The sequence below is a fragment of the Diorhabda sublineata genome, chromosome 4 (assembly GCF_026230105.1).
Source record: "Diorhabda sublineata isolate icDioSubl1.1 chromosome 4, icDioSubl1.1, whole genome shotgun sequence".
NCBI classification, from domain to species: domain Eukaryota; kingdom Metazoa; phylum Arthropoda; class Insecta; order Coleoptera; family Chrysomelidae; genus Diorhabda; species Diorhabda sublineata.
The window spans coordinates 8,080,790-8,105,753 of NC_079477.1; the positions used below are offsets into that span (position 1 = coordinate 8,080,790).

The window sequence follows — 24,964 nt, forward strand, 5'->3', positions numbered from 1 at the left end:
ACATTAATCTGTGTTGAGGAGGAATCGCTTTTAGAAATTTCGTGTGTTTATTAAATCCAGGAGTTCAAATTGCACTGCAGACATCCGGATAAAATTTCTAAATTGTTGTGGATCTTCTACCCTCAGCTCATTTACGAGTGTGGAACACGCTCCTAATTCATTTCTTCTATCTACACATCACCCAACAATCCTTTTTTTAATCTCCGTTTTTGGGCAATTTTGTGTGCCACAAAAAAAGCAAACGCCTGACGTGAGACTTAGTCTCAGGTGGACATGAAATAATCGAGGTTTCTAGGCTGCAATGAATGTTGAGTCTCCGGAATCGGTTTCGAGACCGAAAGTGATCGCAGATGGACAATAGCCTGTGACTAGTCTCAAGACTTAGTCTCAGGTGGGCATGTACCTTTACTTCGGATTACAATAATCCCAGCACCTTCCTAACGGTATTTGTATACATTGGAAGATATGCAACTACTGAAAAAGAGATATAGCAATCCTTTGGTAGTAAAACCGCTATAAAAGCGATACTCATAAATAATCAAGTCAAAGTTGGTCATGGAATATCTAAAAGCACTAAAGTAAGTGAGCTAAGAAAACAATGCTGTTGTATCTGCGTGCCGGCACGCATAAATAAACATAGGAAACAAAAAGCAAATAATCTGACAAAAAAAGGTGCAGACCAGCAAACCAGAGCTGATTTGTTTCTTGTTAAACTGAAGAAAATAGGAAACCGCAGCCGAGCACTCGAATGCGAGTCTATATCCGGTTTGAAACTGTTCCACGAAAGCTACAGCGCAGGAATAACCTAAGCATTACCACAAGTCTGCTGACGGTCCACAGTAAATACCTTAAAAGAATAAAAAACATCGGTGAATGCAGATTTTGTGGAGTTGAGTGAAATACAGTAGCATATAATTTCTGAAAGCACCGAGACGTATTGAACAAAATGCTTAAAAATTTATTCTCATATGATATTTTTTCTTTGTTACCACTTAAGAAAGTAGTATTTAAGTTAGAAGAAAATTTAAGTACAAAATTTAAGAACAATTTAAAAAGTCAATATCGTCGATATCAACCCTCTGTTTTTCGCTTTGTAGTTGACAGGCGATTTAGGAATCATTATATGACTGCATATTTATATTTCTTTTGCAGTTTGCAGTTTATAATTTAAACATTTAAACATCCACTTACTAATTTTATACGTTTAAATGACGATGTGTATCTACTGATACTGACTTGGAATGAAATTCCATTGAAGAATACAAACTATTATACAATTTATTTACATGCCCTTGTATTTAAAAAAAATTCTGACGCCCACCATATTTTTTATATTTAAATATAAACTCATACATAAGTAAAAATCAACTGTTTCAGCAATCGAGAAGAGATAATTTAAATTAGATGTAATACCACCCACCCGGAAACCTGAGTCTAACATCTCCAGTCGCGTCAAGTTTTGTTTATACAATTTTCCAACATTATAAACGACACCGCAACGATTACAATTTTCTATTTAATCTAGCTACCGCCTATGCTCTAGCTGAAATTCATAACCTAACCCAACTTTTCTAACTCTGCGCATCATACACGGAATATCATTTCACTTTCAACCCGTAGCAAACGCGAGTCTAACCGAGATACTGACTTCGTATATTCGTGAGTCTCGTCGGACTTGCCTTGTTATATGAGTCAGTGGGCCAGTATTCACTACACTTCGTTCGTATGGTAAAGTCCATAACAGTGCGGCATATCAGTCACTTTCAAAAATACGCGCGGAGTGGTTTAATGAAAAAAACTTTGTGTCAAATGTTCTTATAATGACAATGATTCTTGTTAAACAACCAAAAATGCCGTTGGTCGGTGATTTATCTTTATTAAATTCTTTGGTGCAAGTTAAAGAAGAAAATATTAAGGAAGAGTGCGAGGACTATGTATGTAGCAGTAGTTCAAGTGTTGAGGATGAAGGTCCGCTGGACTTGAGGGTACATTGTGGCAGGGTCAGTCCTGCGAGAGATTCAGGAACTGAAAGTGACGATACCGAGGATAAGATGATGGTCGAGGAAGGTGGTGATTATAAACCATTCAAAAAGAATTTAATTAAAAGATGTAAGTTAAGAATTATATCTGTATATTAAATAGAAAAAAAAATCTACAAAAATTTTTTTAAAAATTTAAAATAATAATTAATTTATAGAATAATTATTTTTAATATTTAAATACAGGATTTTAAATGAATTAATTTTTATATAATATATAAAGTTTGTATTCAAATAAACCATGTAATTGTTAGTTAATTATTTTAGGCGTACATAAAAAATACGTCGAAATAAAAAAAAGACAATTTATTCATTGAGATTATATAAAAATATTTTATATCTTTAGACGAAACGAAATAATAAAACAAAAAAATAGAAAAATGAAAATAATATTCTACTTATTGCTCAAGTAAAGTCTATTTAAAATATTTTATTTTTAATAACCTTTTTTTTATCGATAAACAATGCCTAAAAAATACATGTAACTACTATATTCACAGGCCCCTCTTCTCATCATGAGATAAAATTTTAATATTTTGATATGCCATGACCTTTAATGTGTTGTGTAAGGTCATAAATATGATAAAAAGGATATTGCAAAATTATCTAATATAAATATACGAAGATTAAGTTTTATTTTTTTTTATCACAAAGTAATTTATAAATGTTTACTTAATTTTGAGCCAGTGCTAGAGGCTGCTATTATTAATACAGTGTAGCAAATATTTTCAACATATGCGAAAAATTTTTGGCAGCAAGTTGCAGACATATTTAATCTGAAGCATAATAAATTTATTTTATTACTATTTATCTGACCACGCCCTCTATATTTATACTTATAAATTTTGTTAGAAAGAAAGCACAAGCCCACTTTGTATAGAAAATAAATAGAAAAAATTCAAATTGGTTTTGCAAGAAAATATAGAATAAGTAAAAATAGTTTGGAAACGAAAATGTAATTTCATTTTACTAGTCATTAATTTAAAAATGTAGGACGGAACATAGGGTCGCACATTCATGTTTTATACCCCTCTACACTATGAAAAATATTTTATTTCATTATTTCATTTTTATATATATATATATATATATATATATATATATGTATGTATATATAATATATATAATTTTATCACACTCAATATTTTATAAAAAAAAAAGTTACTCGTTATTTGTAGGACATATAAATATTTGTTTTTATTTACTGACTATATTATAACATTGAATAATATTGTTTATTATTAGGTTACGTTATACAAAAACGATTTTTAATCCAAAGGAAGCACGCTTGATTGATTTTGTATAAAAACAAAATAAAAACTGCCGTCCTTAACAGAAATTTATAACAACTTCAATGTCATCACGATCTTGAGTAATTTAATGAAGAACTACTGTTATAGTCCATTCGTTTAGCGAGCGAAGCAAATTACCTAATTGGAATAATTAACAACGCGCTACAAGTTAGCTCCCTCTAAAACACATGTAATAATTGTGCCCAAAAAAGTTTTTTATTTATTTATTTTTTCTAATTAACCAGTCTACTACCGTTTATTTTAACATTAAATGCATTTATCCAGAACTCTGACAGAATTCATAAGAATTAAATATAGTTAAGACACTCAATATATAATAATGAGAATTATTCTGTGTTATTAAAAGCAATGGTTATGGTTTATGAAGATTAATCTGATTGATTTCAGTCAAGTAAAATTAGTTCGCAGCTAGTGCATAAACCCAGCAATCCTGCACAGCTCACAACAAATTAAGAAATAAAAAATATATAATGTCGTTAGTTAAATAATAATAATACTCAATATATAATAATGAGAATTATTCTGTGTTATTAAAAGCAATGGTTATGGTTTATGAAGATTAATCTGATTGATTTCAGTCAAGTAAAATTAGTTCGCAGCTAGTGCATAAACCCAGCAATCCTGCACAGCTCACAACAAATTAAGAAATAAAAAATATATAATGTCGTTAGTTAAATAATAATAATAATAATGATATAGACTAATCCATTTTCTATTATCTATTTAACCAAAAGAAGAATTTTAATACTTCACAGTCGCTTGGATAATACCTCAGTAAAGCCATCCAATTGAATGATCCACCTATCTCCGCTATTGTAAACTTATTATTCCGAAACATCAATGTGCTCCGCGCACCCTTTGCTTACCTACATTATAATCCCGGCGTGTTTAATTGGAAAGTTTTGCTGCATTCAGTCCAGCGCAAGACGCAATACGGTGGCTAGATGCCGAGTAAACAGCTTTTGTCGCGAAATTCAGAACTGTCTACCTCTTTAGGATGATTTGAATTGGATAACAATGTACTATAATAGAGAGATTTTGTACAGTGTGAAAGTTGTTTTTAACATAATAAATAACGAAAGATTTTGTAAACATTCATACAAAGAATGGATGGAGGAAAAAACGAAAAGTAGACCATTTGGGGTATTTGAGTTGGCTCTCCGCGGATAAGATGAAAACAATGCTTCCAATAATAGTAACATATTTCACGTACTTAGTAATTTTTTGGTCGCATTATCACGAGCCACCCCTGCTTCGCAAGCTAAAAGGACTATAATGTTATTACTTGTTTGAAGGAACATGCAAAAATACACTTAATAATATCAATATGCTACTACTATTTACCAAATTTACTATATTCCATATCCCTATACCGGCATTTTCGATTAACCGGCTTTTCTTTACATAACCTTTAGAATTGCGAAGCTCCTTGAAAGGACGAAAGAGGGCAGGAACTTGAAAAGCGCTGTTTCCAGTCCTTCGGAAACCCTCGTTCTAGGTCACGGTCAAACCTGAATCGATACGAAAGGGAAACGAAGCGTTTCCTGAGTTCCAGCCAACTTCTTGCTCTGTATTCCCCGAAATTTGATGAATGTATGGCGAAATTCTCGATAAATTCCCTGAAATTCTAATTCAGTCTATCATTAAAGTATGTTGATATAAATTAAGATATTCTATTGATGTTTGGGTCAAAATGGAATGAAATATTAATATTGTTTGACACGAACGTAACATTCAAGATTTGGTGTTCGGTTTTAATATCATTTCACCAAAATAATCTTTTTTACAACCAACGCGTTTTGCATTATCAATTACACGTGTATTTTCTATATATTTTTACGATTGAAAACTGGCCAAGTATTTTAAACCATGGCTATTACATTTCTAAAATCGTAGAGTCTTTAAAAATTATATTTCTTTTGTATAACAAGCTAGAAAATTCACTAATGGAATATTGTCTCAAGACTTATAGAAAAGAACATGAGATATTCGGACAGTCACCTTCACAGATTAGCTGTAAATAATGATAGCCAACAAGAAAAACTTTCTTACTTCAAGAGAATTATAGAAATTATTATTTTTATATTGGAAACAACTCATTGAAAAGATTTGTATTTCGTATAAATGTGAGAATTCATTCAAGTAGAAAATATAGAAAATAGAAATACGAATTAGAGAGCTAAGTAAAGCTAATTATATCATTAACTACCCAATATATATTATATGTTTTATATTAGAGTTGCTCAAACTTATTTTTCTCGTAAACCATTTTCTAAATATTGCTGGTTTTCTCCCTAAAACTCATTAAAAAATCCAACGGTGGACATTTGCGTAGATCCTCATCGAGTCTTCCTTCATTACCGGAAGGTTCACTTGGACCACTTTGGGAATCACTTTCAATTGAGGTATAAAATTATTAGGATTATAAGAGCAAAATGGATACGATACGGCCCATTCTGTATCGGATTGATATACGCTGATGAAGATACATTATAGTAGATTGAATTGAAAATCGCTTTTGTGTACCTTCCAGTGGGAGATAATAAGAATTAAGTGCAATATCATTTCGTGGATGTAGATGCAGATATAATGTTAAGCAAGAACAAAGGGACAGTATTCTAGAATAGGTATGAAATGAAACAACAAATAATGTTAAACACTCCTTTTAATTTATATATTAATTAATCAACTGCTTTTTAGCAATTAATATAACTTAACTTAATATAATAAATCTTGGAATTTTTGTTTTCAAGTTAATTTCATATCTAAAGATTATAATTTTTATTATTAGTAAAGATGATTTTAATATGTACATCCCCATACATAAGACAAGTAACTGATGTTACTATACAGTATTCATTACCCGAAAAATCTTAAAACAAACATAACAAAAATCCTTATTTGTAAAAAAATCTTTGTGCCCCCCCCCATTCAAAAGCAATCTTGTATAAGGGTTATTCCTAAAATTGTGTGACCTTTTGACATCAAATGAAGTAATAATTGAAAAATTGATCCCCTTCCGTGGATTTAACCACTTACAACAATAATTAATTATATCTTCCACTTTTTTACAGACTAAATTATTAATATTCGTGAGTCACCACATTATTTTTAATATTTCCAATCATTTATTTCAAAACTTACCATTTTTAAAGCTTTATAATATTTCTTTCCGATTACAATAAAATAACCCAGGGAATTTCGTGAATACTAGCAACTGTGTTTGTTCAGTCACACAATGATTGAATGTTTATTTGTCTAAAAAATCTCATTCTTCTACTATCAGCGTTATGTTTTATGTTTTTGCCTAGTTTCTTACCAAAATATTAATTATATAAAGCTGGAGTGGTCACTTCCATAAAGTCCAAAAAAACTTGATTTTCTTGAAACCGGACAACATAACCTAACATTTTCTAACGGATAAATAAATATTGGTGGTAAAATATTCACTTCTGTTGGCATAATTTCGTGGACACAAAAAGTAATACAGGAATGGTTTAAAATTATTAAAATCTCTGAATTATTATGTTAATTTAAATTGCTGATAAAGTGACAAAGAAAATCTAGATAAAGGCAAGAGCAAAAAAAGGATTGTTGATGGGTGCAAAAGCGAAAAGAAAAGAATTAAGCAAAACAGCGAAGAGTTATAGACAGAAAAATGAAAATAATCAGAATCTTTACTATGTGCTACAAATACATTTCCACCTTCGACTCTAAAACGAGTGATTTAATTACCGATTAAAAAAATAATAGGGAATATATTGTAACTTTAAAAAAAAATGTTATCTGGACAAAGTGTCACTTTAATTGTGAGGAAAAACCTTATATTAGGTTATCAATAAACAAATTAAAGAAAATTTCAATGAGTGAATCTTTAGAAACTATATTTCAGAAAGTTTTGCAAGATGCTTTGATTAAAATGTTTCAATTGAATAAAATATTGCAAAATTAGTATCCTGTGGAATTTTAAGTCATAGAAGACAAAAAATTGGCCAACGGAAAAATTATTGCAGCAGAAAGAGCTGTAGTCGAATTTCTTGACGAACATTATAGCAGCAGAATTCCAGCTGGGAGAAAAGGGACAATTATTAGAAAAAAAAGTACAAAAACAAACAACTAACTGCCAATAGGCGACAGCATTACATTAATGGTTATAAAGAGTTACGTAATATTAAAAAAATTTTAATAAAACATTGTATCAATGGTTCGCTTTAATGTTTATTTATATCTACGTACAATTATCTTTTAGTTTTGTCCATTCCATTGACATTTATATCACTTCTATGGATTCTACCGTTTGAGAATAAAAAACAACAAAATAAATAACTGCGTTTTTTTTTATCTTTCGAGGTATATATTCACTTCCATACATTATATAGTAATTGAGACCTACATGTCCTCTAATGTTTTCAAATATATCACCGTAGATCTTTTCTGGAGACTTTTTATTCAAGTTACAAAACCTTAAAATAATAAATCTCAGCCAAGCACAAAAGTCCTATTGAAAAAATTGATTAAAATAAAAAAGAAAATTTATTTTCCAGTTTATATATCCATATTTCATTAGTATTTTCTTGGTATTTTGACTATTTTTTTTGTATTTCATGTAAAGATGATATTTTATGAAATCATATGTAAAACAACATAATTATTTTCATTGAACGTTACCAAACAATAAATAATAATTACTATTGTTGAATTAAAAAACCACCTGACAATATATTATAGCACGACGATATTTATTAAATCATGCTTCACTATTTAGGTTAAGGCTACAGTTGTAGTGGAAAAATATTATTTATCTTATTAATAAATCGTTTATAATTGTGTTAATTTATTGAAAGTTGAATATAAATGAAACCATTACAGTTGTATTTCAAAAAAATGTAGGCATACAGTTCTGTGCGTACTATCACCATCAATGAATACGAGTTACATAAATTTCTTCACATATAACTGTTTTTAGTTATTATTAAATAAATTATAGTAGGTATTCATAGAAATCTTTCTAGTCGCTTTAAATTTGGACATCAATATACAGTATATATAACTATAAATCAATCAGATTAAATCCGATGGAATTTTTTCCCTGAGCTTCAAAAATCGAAGCATCTAAGCGTTGTTGCCATATCTGATTTAAATATAAGAGGAAACATGATGGTCAACTATTGGAGATGATATAGTAAATTATTTCTAATTGCCGAAAGAATATCATCGGATTAATTTATCATTGACAATGTTGGACATTCAAATTAATTTACATAATCCTTTTCGATATATGTACTAATACTTGTATGTTAATAAAAGGTAATAAAGGATTTCTGATTTAATTCAGGCAATCTTCAATGGATTAGAACACCCTGTAAAAATTACTAGATTTCCATAATCTATTCTATTACTAATAAAACTGATTGTATAAATTAACATTTTATAGTTGCAAAATTACAGTTGTTTCAAATTAAAAAAAATTTTATAGGATTTTCTATCACTCTATTTACTATAAGTTCACTTTTTGATAATACGTAAATATCAAAATTACAATTTTGAGGATAATTGGTTTATAAAATTTGATTATAACTAATCCAGAGATAAGATTAACAACCAATATTGTTATTAGAATTCTAAAAACTAAAGAGTTTTACCTAAATTGAATAATTGTGGTTTACTTAGTGTTGTACAACATGTATGTACACTTCTATACCAAGGAGCCTTAACAATACTCCCCTAAGCCTTATTTTGGAATCTCTGAATCATTTCAATATTGCTTCAACTGGCACAGTTTGCAGGATAATGAAATTTTTTGAAAAAGTAAGTTCAACTTAAAATCACGATAAAACTGATCGATCAAAAACCGTAATTAAAGATGAAATCCTATGTTACGGTTGTAAAAAATCCTGGTATACACATTACAACATAATGTTAGTGTGGGATCCGGCTGTAATATTATTGAGAAGAATAAGTTTATATCTATAAAGGTACACTGAGTACAACAATTTTCTGCAGATGATAATGACCGCAGAATGGTGAAATAATAATACAAAAGATAATAGTGATATTAATCCTAAATGAGCTATTTTGGAGGAACACTGCGGTCTGTATACTTCTAGTGTATCTATACAAATGACATAAATAGACATGTTTCATGGGAATCTATCTGTAATCGATATATCATCAAATTACGTTACTGTCACAAATTCTCATATGAATTTATTGTGTATATTAATAAATTATATATAATCTGGCAACGAGGCGTAACTTGTACGTCAACTATCTGCGTCAGTGGATATTGTATCCATCTGAATTTTTTCCGTCATTATGTAAATTATTTTTCGGGGATCTTAGGAAGTATCTACTAAAAAGATTCAGACAGGGTACCAGACATTTTTTTATAAAAGTAGTACCGTAAGATCGTAGATTATAACAGGTAGGAACCCACAATAACCCTTTCGAGAAATTTGACCTACAAAATGTCTTTCAAGCCTTTAATGCGGTTGAGTACACTATTAGGATAGCGTTTTTACCAATATCCTTTTTGAAACATTTAAATATTTTCGTAATAAATTAAAAACTATAAGGCAGTGTCCGAAGAAAACTTGTTTACTGAAAGGGTATATTCCCTTTTTTTAATAGGTGAATAAAATGATAATCCATTATATTATAATGAGAATTGAAGTCAATAACACGAGGGACAATGTGCTTAAAGCGTCTAACCTTACTATTAACCTGAACAAGGGAAAAAATTCATATTTATTTAAATTACCAGGAAAGTGGTTTATCAACATCGAATGTTCAATAAAAATATTATACATATCGATTTCTTGTTCTGAGCATTACTAGATACTTTTATAATATATAGGGGTTTTCGTTTACAAGTAGAGAAGCTTATATTATAATGAAAACAAAAGGAACAGATTTCAATATTAATAAAACGGATTTTATCAGATTAAACATTTTATATTGCGTTTAAATATGATTTCGACCATGTTGCCTCCACGGCTGACATGTTCAAGTCATATTGTGTTTTGTCTGTTAAGGTAAGCAGTGAATCCAAGTCATCTGAATGGCCATGGGGATAAACAAAAAGGAAGAACTCTCTATTATTATCATATTTTATACTCTGTCTAACTATCTTCATGACTATTTTTACTCTTTCTTGTTTTGTTCTATACTTTTTACTTCCACGTTTTATTCTTCTCTTCAAATTTTCGGATACTGTATTACCTCATTTTTTGTTTGGTCTCGCTTTTTTGGAATGAGCTCGCTTGCTATATCTCTTTTGCCTATCCTGCCATACCCTGTAATTGTTATCATTATCAGTTCTTCACCTATTACTTCGTTTCTTATTCTTACAAAACAAGGGTACACAGTGATAAATACATTCTCCCTTTCTACAACGAAGCAAAACTAACAACTTATGTAGTCCATTGACGTTTGCGTCCACATTTCCCCTAAATTATTCTTTTCTATGTTACAAGGTTTTTTAAACGACAAAAGCTTTTAATTATTCCTCAAGTCGTATTATTCTAACTTATCCTTTCATAATTACCGGTGCTAACAGCACATTATAAAATGAAAATTGGCATTACTTACGAAGTAGATCCTATATTTTTTCTACAACTGTCAGGCAAAAACACAATATTATTACTAATAAGTTTTTATTTTAATGGCGAGTAGAGGTAGGTATTATTCTTATTGTCGAAACAAGTGAAGAATTTTCTTAAGAAAGTGTAGACTTTAATTATAAAAATTGACTGCCGCATAATCACTTAGAGACATAATTCTGATACTCGCTGTATGAATAAATTCAACAATCAACTATTATTCCATTAAAATATACACAATATAGAAACTTTTTTGTAGTAATTATGCCATAGAAAGGAAATTACTGACATTTCGACATACTTCCTCATTTGTTTTTGTTTAATTTTTTTCCAATTTTTTTTTTATAAATTTCGTTAGCAATAGTGGGTGCCTGACCTCATCCATGTTCTATCACAGTCATATCCGCTATAAAAAATATATATATACTTACTTTACGACCAAATACTTCCTCGAATTGAATCATTAAAATATTCCAACCATAGTTGGTGTATAAAACCACAAAATGCCTTACTACAAGTAAGCACAAGATTTTTTAATATAATATACTCGTAAAGTTTAGAATTGTTGCTATCAAATTGGAAGATTAATGAATTAAATTATCAAAAGAAGTCTGAAATAATGATAACTGATTTCCAAAATTATAACAGATATGACCTAAAGAAGATTTATAACATTATTACAGCGTATTTTTTCATATATCCACTGAAGAAGGTACAACATATACCTTAGCACTATAAAGAGATTATTAAGAAGGTTGATGTTTTCAATGTAGATCAGAATTGTATAGCCTAAAGGGAGAAGTTAAAATTAAAAATTAAAATAAAAAATTGTATAGCCTAAAGGGAGAAGTTAAAATTAAAAATTAAAATAAATTTTCTCCTAGTAAAAAACGTTGAGACTATATTAAACAATGAACAAATTAATTTATTTTACTAGGATCGTTCCATAAGTCCCTGACCCAACAAGAAAACAAAAACAAGAAAAAATTTTTGAAAAAAATGTACTTATTTTTCAACGTAATCCATACACTTTTCCCAGCGAAGTTCGATAAGTTCCTTAAACTAGCCATTAACTGCCGACATCACCTCCTCATTGTTGGAAAATCTGTGACCACCAACCATTTTTTCAGAAAATAATCCGAGTGACCAAATCTAGAGAATATGGTGCATGAGGTAGGTCTTTTTCAAGATGAAAAATGAAAATGAAAAATATCCCACGTGCATCCCAAAAAACCGATTACCGAAATTACCTTGCCTGCAGAAGGAACGGTCTTTGCCTTCTTTGCAGCCAGTTGTTCCTTTCCTGTCCATTGTTTTGATCGTTATTTTATTTAGGGTGTGAAGTGATGGGCCCACGTTTCATCCATGGTTATGAAACGTCGTGAAAATTCGGCTTAATTTCTGTAAAACAGTAACAAACACTCGATGGAAATATCTTCATGGCGCTGTTTTTGTTCCATCATAAGCAAACTCGGCACCCATCTTGCGCACAGCTTTCTTTAGTCTAAATTTTGAGTTAATATGCGATGTACTGCACTTTTTACAAGGCCTAGCTCCCACATCTTCAATCGACGATAATCGATTACTGTTGATAACGAAGGAGTAGTCTCACCCAGTGTAGAATCTGGTTCTACTTTTAATTGTTTGCGCTAACGCCTTTCAAACAAAAGTATTGTATCACATAACAATGACCAATATTTTCCATGTTTACAAATTCACTGAAAACGTTCACTATTGATGGCTGTCAAACAAATAGTAGAGGAAAAGAACTGGAAATAGAATGGAAGGAATATTACCTTCAAGATACACAGATATTAACCAATTTGGATTTCCGAAGATCGGGAGACATCACGGAAATAACTTAGAAGATCAATACCTGTAACTAATTATGACTGCTCAGTACATAGGAAGAAGTTTCGCATTTCGAGGTTTTGTTTTTGGCGTCATTTAATATGTAATTGTATTTTGTTTAACTTTATAGTTTCAGATTGTTATTTACTTTGATGTACTTCTTACTTGTTTTTTCTATTTGGACCTGGGTTGGAACTTAATAATTTTTTCAAAATTTTCTTGTTTATTTAATGATTAAGTGACGGTAAGTTTATATCTTCTAATTCGTCATATGTATTGGAAGAAAATATGTTAGCTAAATTGGGAATAATTTATAGAAATTTATAAAGAGAAGTTGATAAATATGAAAAAAAAATATTGAAAAGCAGTGATATCAATCTAAAAAGAAGTTATATATCTCGTATAGTTCAAAATAAAATAGTCAACTGATATGGGTTATCTGAAAGTAGCGAGCTCGCAAACAATCCCTACATTTAAGCCAATATAAACCCATTGTGGTACCTCAAGTAGTTCTCTAATGATCTAGTGTGTCGTCTTCAACTTAGGCCAGTATAGACCCATAGTAGTACCATTCTCTATTGAACTGGTGTGACTTCTTTCGTAAACCAACCAGAACATTCGATGAATTACTGATTCAATGTCTTCTATGTTTTTACTTCAAAAGTCGTTTGAATGATAGCCTAAACGGGAAGCGTGTGCTATCAATGGACAGTGACCTGTGTTTAGATATATATTTTTTACCTATTGAAGTACGGAGGTACGTTTCATATTGAAGAAAGGCCAAGTGAATTTTCTAGTCCTGCAGGTAGCAGATGTACCAAGTGTATTTTCCATTGAACTAATGTATTTTCCTTATTTTTTAGTGTCATTTTGTGCACTTATGAACGAATAAAAATATCTGTCAATAGTAAATAATAATAATAATAATAATAATAATAATAATAATAACAATTCGATACTCCAAATTAAAGGCAATAAGGAAAAAATTATAATCTCAAAAGCTTTTCCATATATTCGAATCGAAAACTTTTTTAAAAGCGGAATTTAAACAAGCTAACTAGACTCTAATAGAACATAACCTAGAAATGCTAAACATTTTTACGTTGATTAATTACTACTTATTATTATTATGTACATAGATAATTCTTAGTGATATCTATAAATAAATATTTTATTCCATTCATGTCGCCGTGTATTACTTTAAACATAACTAAAATGTAGTGACAAAACAAGTTTGAGAATTTGCAGGCGAAAATTAACTACAAATGTTGCCTTGTAAATATTTCGACCCATAAAAAATCTTTAAAAACAACTTCTATAAACATTCAACCCTTAGCTTAATATAACAGTCCCTTCTAAGAAATAATTCGCATTTTAGTACCCATTAAAATGTTACAACTCATAACCCTGCCCTTGTATTGAAAAAGAAGGTGGTAGTCTCTTCTCTCGACAATCCCGTTATTTCATAAGGGTTTATTATAAAAAGTTAGAATTACTGTAAAGTTGAAGACATTGTAAAGTTTATGTGGCTTTGATTTAGACGGTGAAAGATAAACAGATGTTCTCTAACATATAAGAATAAGATGCATATATACATAAAGATAAATGGAAGTTTTAACGTTGAACATGATTTACTAGTGGAAAACGAACTGTATGTTCCATTGTTAACCTTTGTTTCCATATTTATTCTTCCTCTTAAAGTACCGTATATATTGCATCAAGTTAACCAGTTTACGTCTTTCGAAGAATCCTGATCCTTGGATAATGAGATGTTGTACGTAATAATTTCCTTCATGATTGTTTCTTACGTCATCAGAACTTAAAAAATGTATTTTACTTATTCGAAGTGCAGGTACTTACCTATAGTGTCTTAGCATTGAAATAATAAAATAATAACTGTTTTTTCACGTGCCGCCGTGTGGGAAATACCTGCCGCTGCATTAGAATAAAGTTTTGCAAACCACATTTCCTTGGTTGCTTTCAACGATTTCAAAAGAATCGCAAAGCATTTTCTATAGGTTTATGGTTTGAAAATCTTTTACAAGAATCGGAAACAATTTTTCAATTTCTTTTTCTACAAAAAGGAATCAGAGAGTAGTGTTACTGTTTTCTTCCGATAATTGAAATGCAAAAAGAATAGGATTGCATAAATTGAAATCGAATTTAAAAAATTATAAGGAAGCGAAACGAAAATCCTCACTAGTTATCGTTAGTTCTATTTGATGTTTTGCCACTTACTGGAAATATTAGGAGTAGCAGTTAATGTAACCGTATGATCTAAGCAGTAATTCCACAATTGTTTACTCAAAATTAAAAATTTCTTTATCTCAATCAATATAATTGATTTTTGAAATTTGCCAATTTTTATTTTTATTTTGAAAGGTTCTAGAAATCCAGCGGTATTACAAAGAGCTTGTTCAACAACCCCCTTTCCTGATTTCTAAAAAATGGCAATATAAAGAAGCGTTAATAACAGGTCTGAAAGGCATCGAATAACCCATATGGTCAACCTTTTATATCCCTTTTTTACACCCAACGGAACCTTTTGAGATATTCTAGGTAAGAATCTCCGATTTCTTATAAAATTTTAGCGAATGTACCGTTTTGTAATAAACCTTTTTTATATATCTGATGTGCAAAAAATGCTGGTGAACCTGCACCCAATAAAAATCTTGATACCACCCTCTGAAAAAAATTAAAATAACTATAGGGCAGGTATAGAAATATTCGATCGACAGACTACCTGTGGATCACAAAAAGAAAGGTGTAGTATGGTTGAGGGAGATTTATATAACGGTATTTAGCTCAGAAAATGGGTCAAATGTAACATATCTATTAAAAAAAAATAAAAAGAGGCTTGAAAATCGTATCACCTGGTGTATATTTTAGCGGGTGAATCCTTTAATTTTATACCTTAACTTATAAATGATATACATATGCACAATTCATTTTAACTCTAAATGAAAATCCAAATTTATTTCCTAAAAAATAGAACCATTCAACCATAAAACTGTTATCCAGACATAAATAATACCCGTTTATTTTTAAAATCCTAATATAATGGTCTACACACAGTAATATTTTTAAATTTGAATAGTCTTAAGATTCGACAGACATGGAATCGCCTAAAAGAAAGAGATCGGAAAACTCTCATTTTCTCAGTTGGCGTTGAATATGCGGACGTCACAGCGCGGCAGACATATTGATTTTTGACGTAACGGCTGTAAACGCTTCCGGCAGAGCTGAAAAATAACATTCCCGTGATATGATTATAAAATTACAGAATAAAATTAAAAACTGGAAATATCAAATGTGCTAAGTGTCGAAAATAAAAAATTTACAATGAACAGATTACATTACAAAAAATTAAACGAATATTTCAACGTATTCTGATTACATAACTTGCGCCAAAAGTACACAAAATTAGTAATTCGAAAAACGAACAGAAAACGTGCCCTAAGTTTAGCCAAAATATTAGGTACCTATCATGTAAAATTTAATAGATTTCTCTAAGAATTCTTTATAGTTTCCGATTGTTTTTTTGTTGACACTAATTTAACTTTCACGAGCAATTAACCCAGTTTAATATTTTGTACATCGTGGATAGATTTACTTTTTATAATAATTATTTTTGAAAATCTTAAAACCGTCGAAATAATAGCATTTTTGGACCTGTTCGAATATGTGTAGTTTTGCTCATCTGGACCGCTAACGAGTATAATACAGAATCACTAGTTGATTGGATGCAGAAAAATCTTTACATACCTATTGCTTGAAATTTTCCAATATGTGTACTACTCTCAACAATCGATAACCAATATATAATAAGCATAAGTTAACTAATAACCAAGAACTTTTAGTGGTCGATACTACCATATAAAAAAGTAAACGAAAACTATCTCACTATTTTTATTTTGCTAGCCACAGTTATCACTCCATATGGTTATTTTTTCTTATTCCTTGGATTTACATTACGTAAACATTACCGCCCCTTCCAGCTATACTATCATTTCATAAGCACATGTAAGAAACACCCATAGAAGCTATAAAGTTACACATAGACAACTGAGTGGACTCTTACAAATCCGATTGTGTTAAACAAGATAAAAGTAGTATTTGTTCCAGATCCAATCAGATCCACGCAGCTGAGATATAGTAAAATTTTTGTATTTTTAGGCTTCAAATTATACATATAAAGTTCTATTTTGTTCTCGGAACTTGTATTTCACATTGTAGTCCATCACACACTCGACATGTAGTTACACGCGATCGCCTAAATGACAGATTAAAAAAATAGTGTGATATTTGTATGTAACCCGACTCTCTGGATATCTATTCAAAAATGGCTCACGCATTCATCCGATAATTAAGTTAGGACTTTATTATTCTTTTCCAGTTTTCTATTGGGAATAGTTAGGCATGTCACGAGGACTGTTTATGTAATCTGCGTCATCTTTTCTCTATAAGAGTAGTTTGTACTAATTCCTACGTCTTCGCAAGGGTGGCAACATGTCTTCCTGTCACATCTAAAGTTGCCATAAATGTAGATCTACACACATGGACAACATCTCCAGTACCATTGAGTATAGTCAATTGTAGCTGTCACTATGATCCTCATAGTTACCATGACTTCATCTTTTAACTCTACCAATATGCATGAGATTCATGAAATAAATCCCTGAGTTAGTTTGTCACTTGAGTAAAATTGATCAGGTTTTTTCTTAATTCAATACATAAAAAAACATACCTGGATACAACGTTCTTATTTTGTTTCAATATTTTTATGATGAACAAAGCTCCTGTTTTTGTTTGTACGACGAACAAACCTGTACTTCTTTTAGAATTTCTCTTTCACTTGTCTCAAAATAAATTAAGAGCATATTAGAGCAGATGAATACTTCTAACACGAATAATACAAATAAATGGCATTTACAGCAAGCGCCATCTTTGAACGGGAGTGAATCGTTTTGATTGAACTTGTACGAAAAAAAAACGAATTTTTGTGAAATTGGCACATTAGACATTTTCTTTAATTATGAACTTGACTAGTAAGTATCACATCACAAATCAGTTTACAAGATGACAGTGAAAGAATAAATCTGCGATTTATATTAACAAAATGATATTCTCAATGATAAACTAGTTCATTGTTGTATACCACACGTAATTCGAAAATTTAAATCGACAGTGCCGACGTGAGTTGTTGAAACACGGTCCGAATACCAATAAACACTTCAAGGAAAAAATATTATCGTATATAACATCGAAATTTTGTTAATGTTTCCGGGAAGACTTATAAGTGGTCTGGATAATGGTAGAATTACAAGTTTGGAATCTGTTATTACTAACCAGGAAGTCAATATGGATATGTCTGACTTAATTTTCACCGCAATTCCATTAATTTCTACATTTGAATGACTTAAAAATATTTACTGTCAGTGGCAGAACGTTCAATTCCTAACCTAACCACCTCTGACTTTTGAAATAGATTTCAATTTATTTGTGCTAATTTTGGTTTGTGAGGATTTCACCCCTAATTTTAGTTACAAATAGCTTCAATTGTTTTATGGACCTACTATTATCAAAATTCTGCAAGGTACTTTTGGAGTGCTTCAGCCCAGCAAAGTGATTTTTAGTAATACCTTGTGTTTTGATTTAACCTTTACGTCCAAGTGCTCTTCAACTACAGACTTCAAATACAGAAAAATAGACAAAAAAATAGAAGATAAAAACCTGAAATTAATGTGAATATTGAACAGTGTGTAAGTTAACTCATTCATCAGTCAAATGGCCAAGGATATGGATAAATCAGGACCATCTCCATGTTTTTGCATCTGTTCAAACTTTGCCTATAGTGATCTACAGTTAATGAAGCAATGATAGACGGTGGTATACAAACAAATTGTTTGAATGTGGCGATCTAATGTACGCATGTCCACATTTTATCCATTGGTCAGCCATTTGGTCTCAGAACTAATTTTCTGAAGCACCTATCCTGACTCTCAAAGACCAATATTTTTATATCTTTCTGGGCATAACTTCTAATATCACACATTCTTTCGAAAATAACATATATTGAAAATAGTATAGATTATAGTAAATTTCTTTTTTTATATAGTTTTATTGATAAATTATTCCAAATTTATATTTGGATAAAGTGCACAATAAGTCGAAACATAAGATTTTATCTGTTTTTAAACGCAATATCAATTGAAAGAGACCTAAAAATTAAGATAATTTATCAACAACATTATCATGAATATAACTATTAGTTTATTGTTCGTACCGAAAATTTATAATCGTTCAGATAATTTACTTCTTTCCAAATAGTTCAACATTTTCTAATTGTGAATAATTAATAAACATCTAATTAAGGAAGAAATAGAATAAAAGCGAACTAGATTCAAATTGTATCTAGTTTTCATTCGCGTGTATTACAACAAAACAGTAAGCATTACCTGCTGTTCGAAAATTACCCAGCGTTGGTCTGACTGATGTCAATCGCTCTCCATAAATGTGGAATCCTCCATAATTTGAAAAATTAATTATCTTTCTATTAATCGGAACCATTAAGTAATAACTTATTTTTCTCCTAATTTCAATATATTACTCTTAATGAAATTAATGTTACGTTTCATCGTTATCAATATTAATTTTATTTACAAACAAAAATTGCCATTTTTTTTATAATTTTTGTCGGTATATCGGCGTTCAATTAAAAATAACTGTTATGCAACAAAAATACATAGCAACAAAATTCATACTTTGTATACCACACGGATATTATTTAAAAAAATCGCCACGTGTTACTGGTATTTTTAATTGCAAATGTATTCGCTTCCAAAGATTCAAAAATAATCTTCCGGCTGTTGGAACTTGGCACATTTTGCGTATTGTTTTTGTTCCGAAAATATATAGTTTGTCTCGGAAAAAAAAATTATCTTTTAATCAGTATTTATAGCTAATAGTCATTTCACTCGTTTGCTATTTCTTCCGGTAAATTGCCTTCATTTTACATTTTATAACTCCTGCCCTGCATAAGTCCTCTTCTACTTCTGCTAACCATTAAATCTGGGTATGCCAGTTGCCATTGTAACGTAGCCTTTGCTGGTACTTCTAGGCATTGCCTCCAGACCTTTTGCAGCCATTTGATTTTTTGAGCTCACATTTGCTCTACTATCTCCTCCACATTTAGTTTTTCTATTCTTTAACTAACTATTCATGATTAATTTATGCTATTTACAGTTATTATATAGTGACCGCTTCAATTTCCAAAGTTTTAATGTGCTATAGCATCTTTGATGATATCGAGGAGATTAAATCGTCATTTCTCATGTTATCTCTTGAGTATTTTAGGGATAGCGGGGATAGCGATGGATTTTAGAACTAGGTTATCCGAACCTGCTATACTTATTATCATTATTCGCTTCCTGAGGCATCACCTATCTGCCAGGAAGCTAATGCGGTGGTGTAACTTGTTGAGATACAAATATTTTTCCGATCTAACGGTATTATATTTAGGCAAGAACTATTTTATGTAATTACTACAAATTATATGAATCTAATCGTATCTATTAACTTTTAATTTATTTTCCCAAAATAAGTTAGAAAGTTGATTACAGACCTATTCCTATCCCACAAACCAAATAAAAAAAAATGAATCTTGTTTGGCCTAAAAATTGTTTTAAAAATACTAATTGGTAAGAAAAAAGTCATGTGTTTGACCTCAATTTGAGCAGATTGCAATTTTATTGCACAAAAAGATTTTTATTTAAAGTCGAGACACGTCTTTATAACACAGTGATTCTCATGACGAGTATTTCATCGAGCAAAAAATATTATTATTTTCTTAGATACATCAAATACTTTTAGAAGCAACTAAAAAAAAGATAAATGGTTAAATTAAGGTTGCGTTTACAGATTTTTAAAGCGAAAAACGTTTTTCCTATATTTAGTTTTGCAATATCCTGAATTTGGGATCAAAACAAATCTGACAATAGGACAATGTCAAACTTTCGGTAGTTTCTCGTATATCCTGTATAATGTTTGTGCAATGGCACCAAATCACCAACATTCCAAGAAATGTGTATAATCGATTCACTTTTTTACATCCTGTATAACTAATCTTACTGTTTGTATCTTGGAAACGATTTCGACATGGTGGGTTGCACACTTCTCATTCTTGGCAACAACACGATTCGATTGTATCGTTCAACATCCTATTATTCAAAAGGGGAAGTTGTATAAGCATTTCCGGGTGAATAACAAAGAATTTTACTTAAATAAAATATACACAACCCTTTTGATACTTGACCTTTTAGGTTTTTTATACGCAAGGTCAACGACATTTAGTGTCTAGTTTTAGATTGAAAATAAAATTTTACGATATAATTGTGCTTAGGTCATTACCAATGTACAGCATCTCAATTGAAATTAATCACAAATACCAATTGAGTCTTTTAATTCTCTAGTTCTAAACACGGAATTTTTTAGTACAGACGCTTAGGCACCATTTTTCTTTTACTCCGACTGTAGCATAATATATTGAAACACATTGTTATTGGGTATTTGGTTAATACCTGGTATAATCTAAAAAGTAAAAAAGCAATTCGTATACGTCTTTTGCCTCGGTGAAGCAAATACTTTATTCAAATCAGTCCGTTGTTTGTTTACAACGTTTTGGGATCTGTCGTTCGTTTCCACATTATACCTTTGCCTTTCACAACGAATATAATCATATTCATACTTCACAAATATAACCTTGCTGCATTCAAATTATCAAAAAAGAAGCAGAATCATTCGAAAATATAAAAAGTGTCTCATAAATTCTTTAGGCTAAGATAACATTCTCGCACTGCATTTCCAACATCTTTTTATTCAAATTTCGTCGTGGATCTGAATAAATAGTAATTTTACGGTACAATGTCCGAACTAAATGCTGGATGTGGTAGGAGTTCAAAACTACCAAGCTCTTCGATCTTATTCGCAGTATGTGATTTAGCATTGTCTTGTTGTAAGTGAACCCCTTTCGGTTAACTAAACCTGTATATTTCTCACATGAAACCTTATAGATTCTCATCAACTGTCCACTGTATACCTTGCCATTGATAGCTCGACTATCTGGAATAATTCCGAAACACAATCAACTTTCATAATTCCACCAGACACACAACAAAACTTAATCGACCTCTCTTTGTGAATTGCCTAATTGTCCTTTGTCTAACCATCTTATTCGTACTCGTTCCAAAGTCAGTTTGAATGGTTGATTACACCAGGAGCACGTGATATCTGAACTATTACAGTAAATAGAAACGGTCAGACTAGGTCGTCAGATCCAAAAATCCAAATATCGGATAAAAATTTCTAGATTTTGGCATTTTAGGATGATTGTCGGGACATATAAATATTCCAAATTGAAATTTTATTTTTACCTGTTAATATTAAAATAATCACACCACTTATATTAGTGGCATTTATGGGTATTATGCCAGGTATCTGATTCATTACGAATAATAATTTATTTTTATGTTGCCACATGTATTTGGTGTTCTCGTGCTACGTTTTCGAATCGTTCACCATCCACGTCGAGCGCGTTCAGTTTAATCGGGATGAGTCAGTGAATTGATTTTGAAACCGCGCGTTAATTTTGAATTTCTCTATTGGCAAAAACTTTTCAAGAAACAGTTTTTCAGGTCATTTTATATTTTGTGGGGAGTTTGACATCAAATGAAACAGCAATACAACGATACTGAAGAAGATATTGCTAATATAGTAAAAATACTAAATATATTGGAAACTTTTTTTCTTTATAAATCCTCTTGATTATAGGTCTCTATTAATAGAAAATTAGTTTCAAAAAAAACAGGTAAAAATATAAATTTTGCCCTTATTAGACTAATATATGTATCCAACTATTAGATGCTAAGTTTAGATGCTTAGCTATTTAAAAGACAAAACCTGCAATAAAAGAAAATAATTATCCTGAATTATAGATAATATATTCAAGAAAAGAATAATATATAATCCATGACGGAACAAAACAAAAACTGAAGATCAAAATATAAAACTTTTTTCCTTACCATATGTACAAAGACTTTCCCGACAACTATCGATTTGTTTCAATAGATATTAGTCTAAGTCATAAAGGACATAATACATTATCCAAGTTTTTTTCTAAACTTAACTCTAAAACACCCAAAAACAAAAAAAGTAAAACTATACCTTGTGATGATTGTAACATAGGACATACATCTCATTCATTAGAAAAAAGATTAAAAGGTCAAGAATACGTTAAAGAAATAAAACTGCATTAAAAATCATACATGCACTTATAAAAATTTGAAACGAAATCAAATACATACAAGGAAAATAGAATTCTTAGAAATGGTTCATATACGTAGGAACGGGATAAAACAATTTGAGTGAAATTTTTAGTTCCATTTTTTCAATTTTAATACAACTACGAATAATTCGATTGATGGTTGGAATATTTTTGGAATGTAACAATAAAAAAAAATATTTTTTCTGGTAAAACAACTCATTTTTATTTTGATATTCATGTTGTAGGTGATCAATTGATGCAAATTGTCAATGTCAAGTCATATTTTGATAAAGATTTAAGAAGGTCTAAGATGTAAAAAGCTGAAGAAATGTATACTGAAAACTTTGAAATTGGTAATTTTACACCTATAAATCGAATACTAAATTGAAGAAATATGTAAATTTGCGACGAATCGAGAATTTTCACAACATTGGCGAAAAAATTTTTGGGACCCCAAACAAGCTTTACATGGAAATACATGGGCGGTGTGTAAAAAATTTACCACCAAGTTACCGATTCATTGTTTTGGCGATTTTTTGCTAATTTTTTTATATATACGCAATTTTTTACTCTTTTGCCAATTAAACATTATTCCCGATTATGAGTCTACCGGGCGACAATTATATATGGAATATAGTGAAATGAATTTGGGGGAAAAAGTTTTCAATTTTTTCTTAAATAAAAGAAAAATTTTGATTATATTATATTGCTTATGCTAAATTATTACTGAAACTACATATATATAGATATATGTATATAAAAATATACATACGTCCCTCAAAATATATCCGACAAAAACTTGATAATATAATATCGAAAGGTTTTATTATATAAGATATTTTTTTTCGTATCCTACTTCGTCATAATGAAATGAATTTGGGTCAGCAACGGAGAGAAAGAGAAGGAAAATAAATACACCTCCATGTCCTAGTCTACGCTTAGGTTACGACCTCCATATTATAAAACAATTGCCGGCTTGCCAAAATGCTCGTTTCAGTGAAAGTGACGAGCGGTCGTCGCCCCAAGGTTAACTCGATTAGGATTTCCGTAAAAAATAAGCGATCAATTGTTTCGTTACATCACTTAACGTATATTTCCTACATTTCCGGTTATTGTGCGTGCTGAATTACGCGTTATGAGTTGAGTTAAGATAAAGTGTGAATCATCCTTTAAGAATTGACGTCAAATGAAAACCAAAAACTATTTAGTTGATATAGTCTAGAGAGAAAAAAATTTGTTCATTTATATCATATCTTTTATATCAGACATAAATTCCTGGGTCGATACGGCTAGACTATCCTAGGTCAAAGTTTCCCTTTTTGAGGTTATGCACCTAATTTGCATGTTAGACTGCGTTTATTCAACCGCTGTGTTTTGTTTTTGTTCTGAGGCGTAAAACACACGAGACCGGTATTGCATTTTATCTTTTATCGTGGAAAAAGATATGGAATGAAATTTATTTTGATATTCCATGCATAAAATTATCTTGAAAACAAAGATTACGAAGAAGTGACTATATGTAAAATACAAGAATGTTGTTTTATTCGAAGATTATAAGAACTCCAATATTTCAGAATGTGTCATTGATAATTCATTTAAAGCCAAGTTATTATTCTAGAAATAGTACGAGCCTATTTTTTATGCAATTAATATAAACGAACTGCCAAATATCCCTAAGCTGTTAATTCCCGCGAAATAAATAAGTACCAATAAATTTTCCCCTGACGATTTCTATCCAAATATTAGTCTTTTAGGTGCGTTTGGGTGTGTTTTGTCTGCATCCAGGAGTCCAGTAGTGATAATTAATTCGATTCACTATACCACTTAAAAAATGTTGCG

The 24,964-nt window shown here is 30.4% G+C and overlaps 1 protein-coding gene across 3 annotated transcripts in view; it reads left to right on the plus strand.

Annotated features, from left to right (window-relative positions):
• The window catches only part of LOC130442652 (ecdysone-induced protein 74EF), a 307,190-nt gene that overhangs the window by 227,395 nt on the left and 54,831 nt on the right, over window positions 1-24,964 (plus strand). Inside the window, exon 1 of one of the 3 annotated variants that reach the window (XM_056776961.1) lies at window positions 1,628-2,109. The exons of the other annotated variants lie outside the window; for them this stretch is intronic. Within the exon in view, the coding sequence (XP_056632939.1) occupies window positions 1,821-2,109 (289 nt within the window). The 5' untranslated portion in view covers window positions 1,628-1,820. Of the gene's footprint in view, window positions 1-1,627; window positions 2,110-24,964 lie in introns of those variants that run through there. 3 annotated transcript variants of the gene reach the window in all.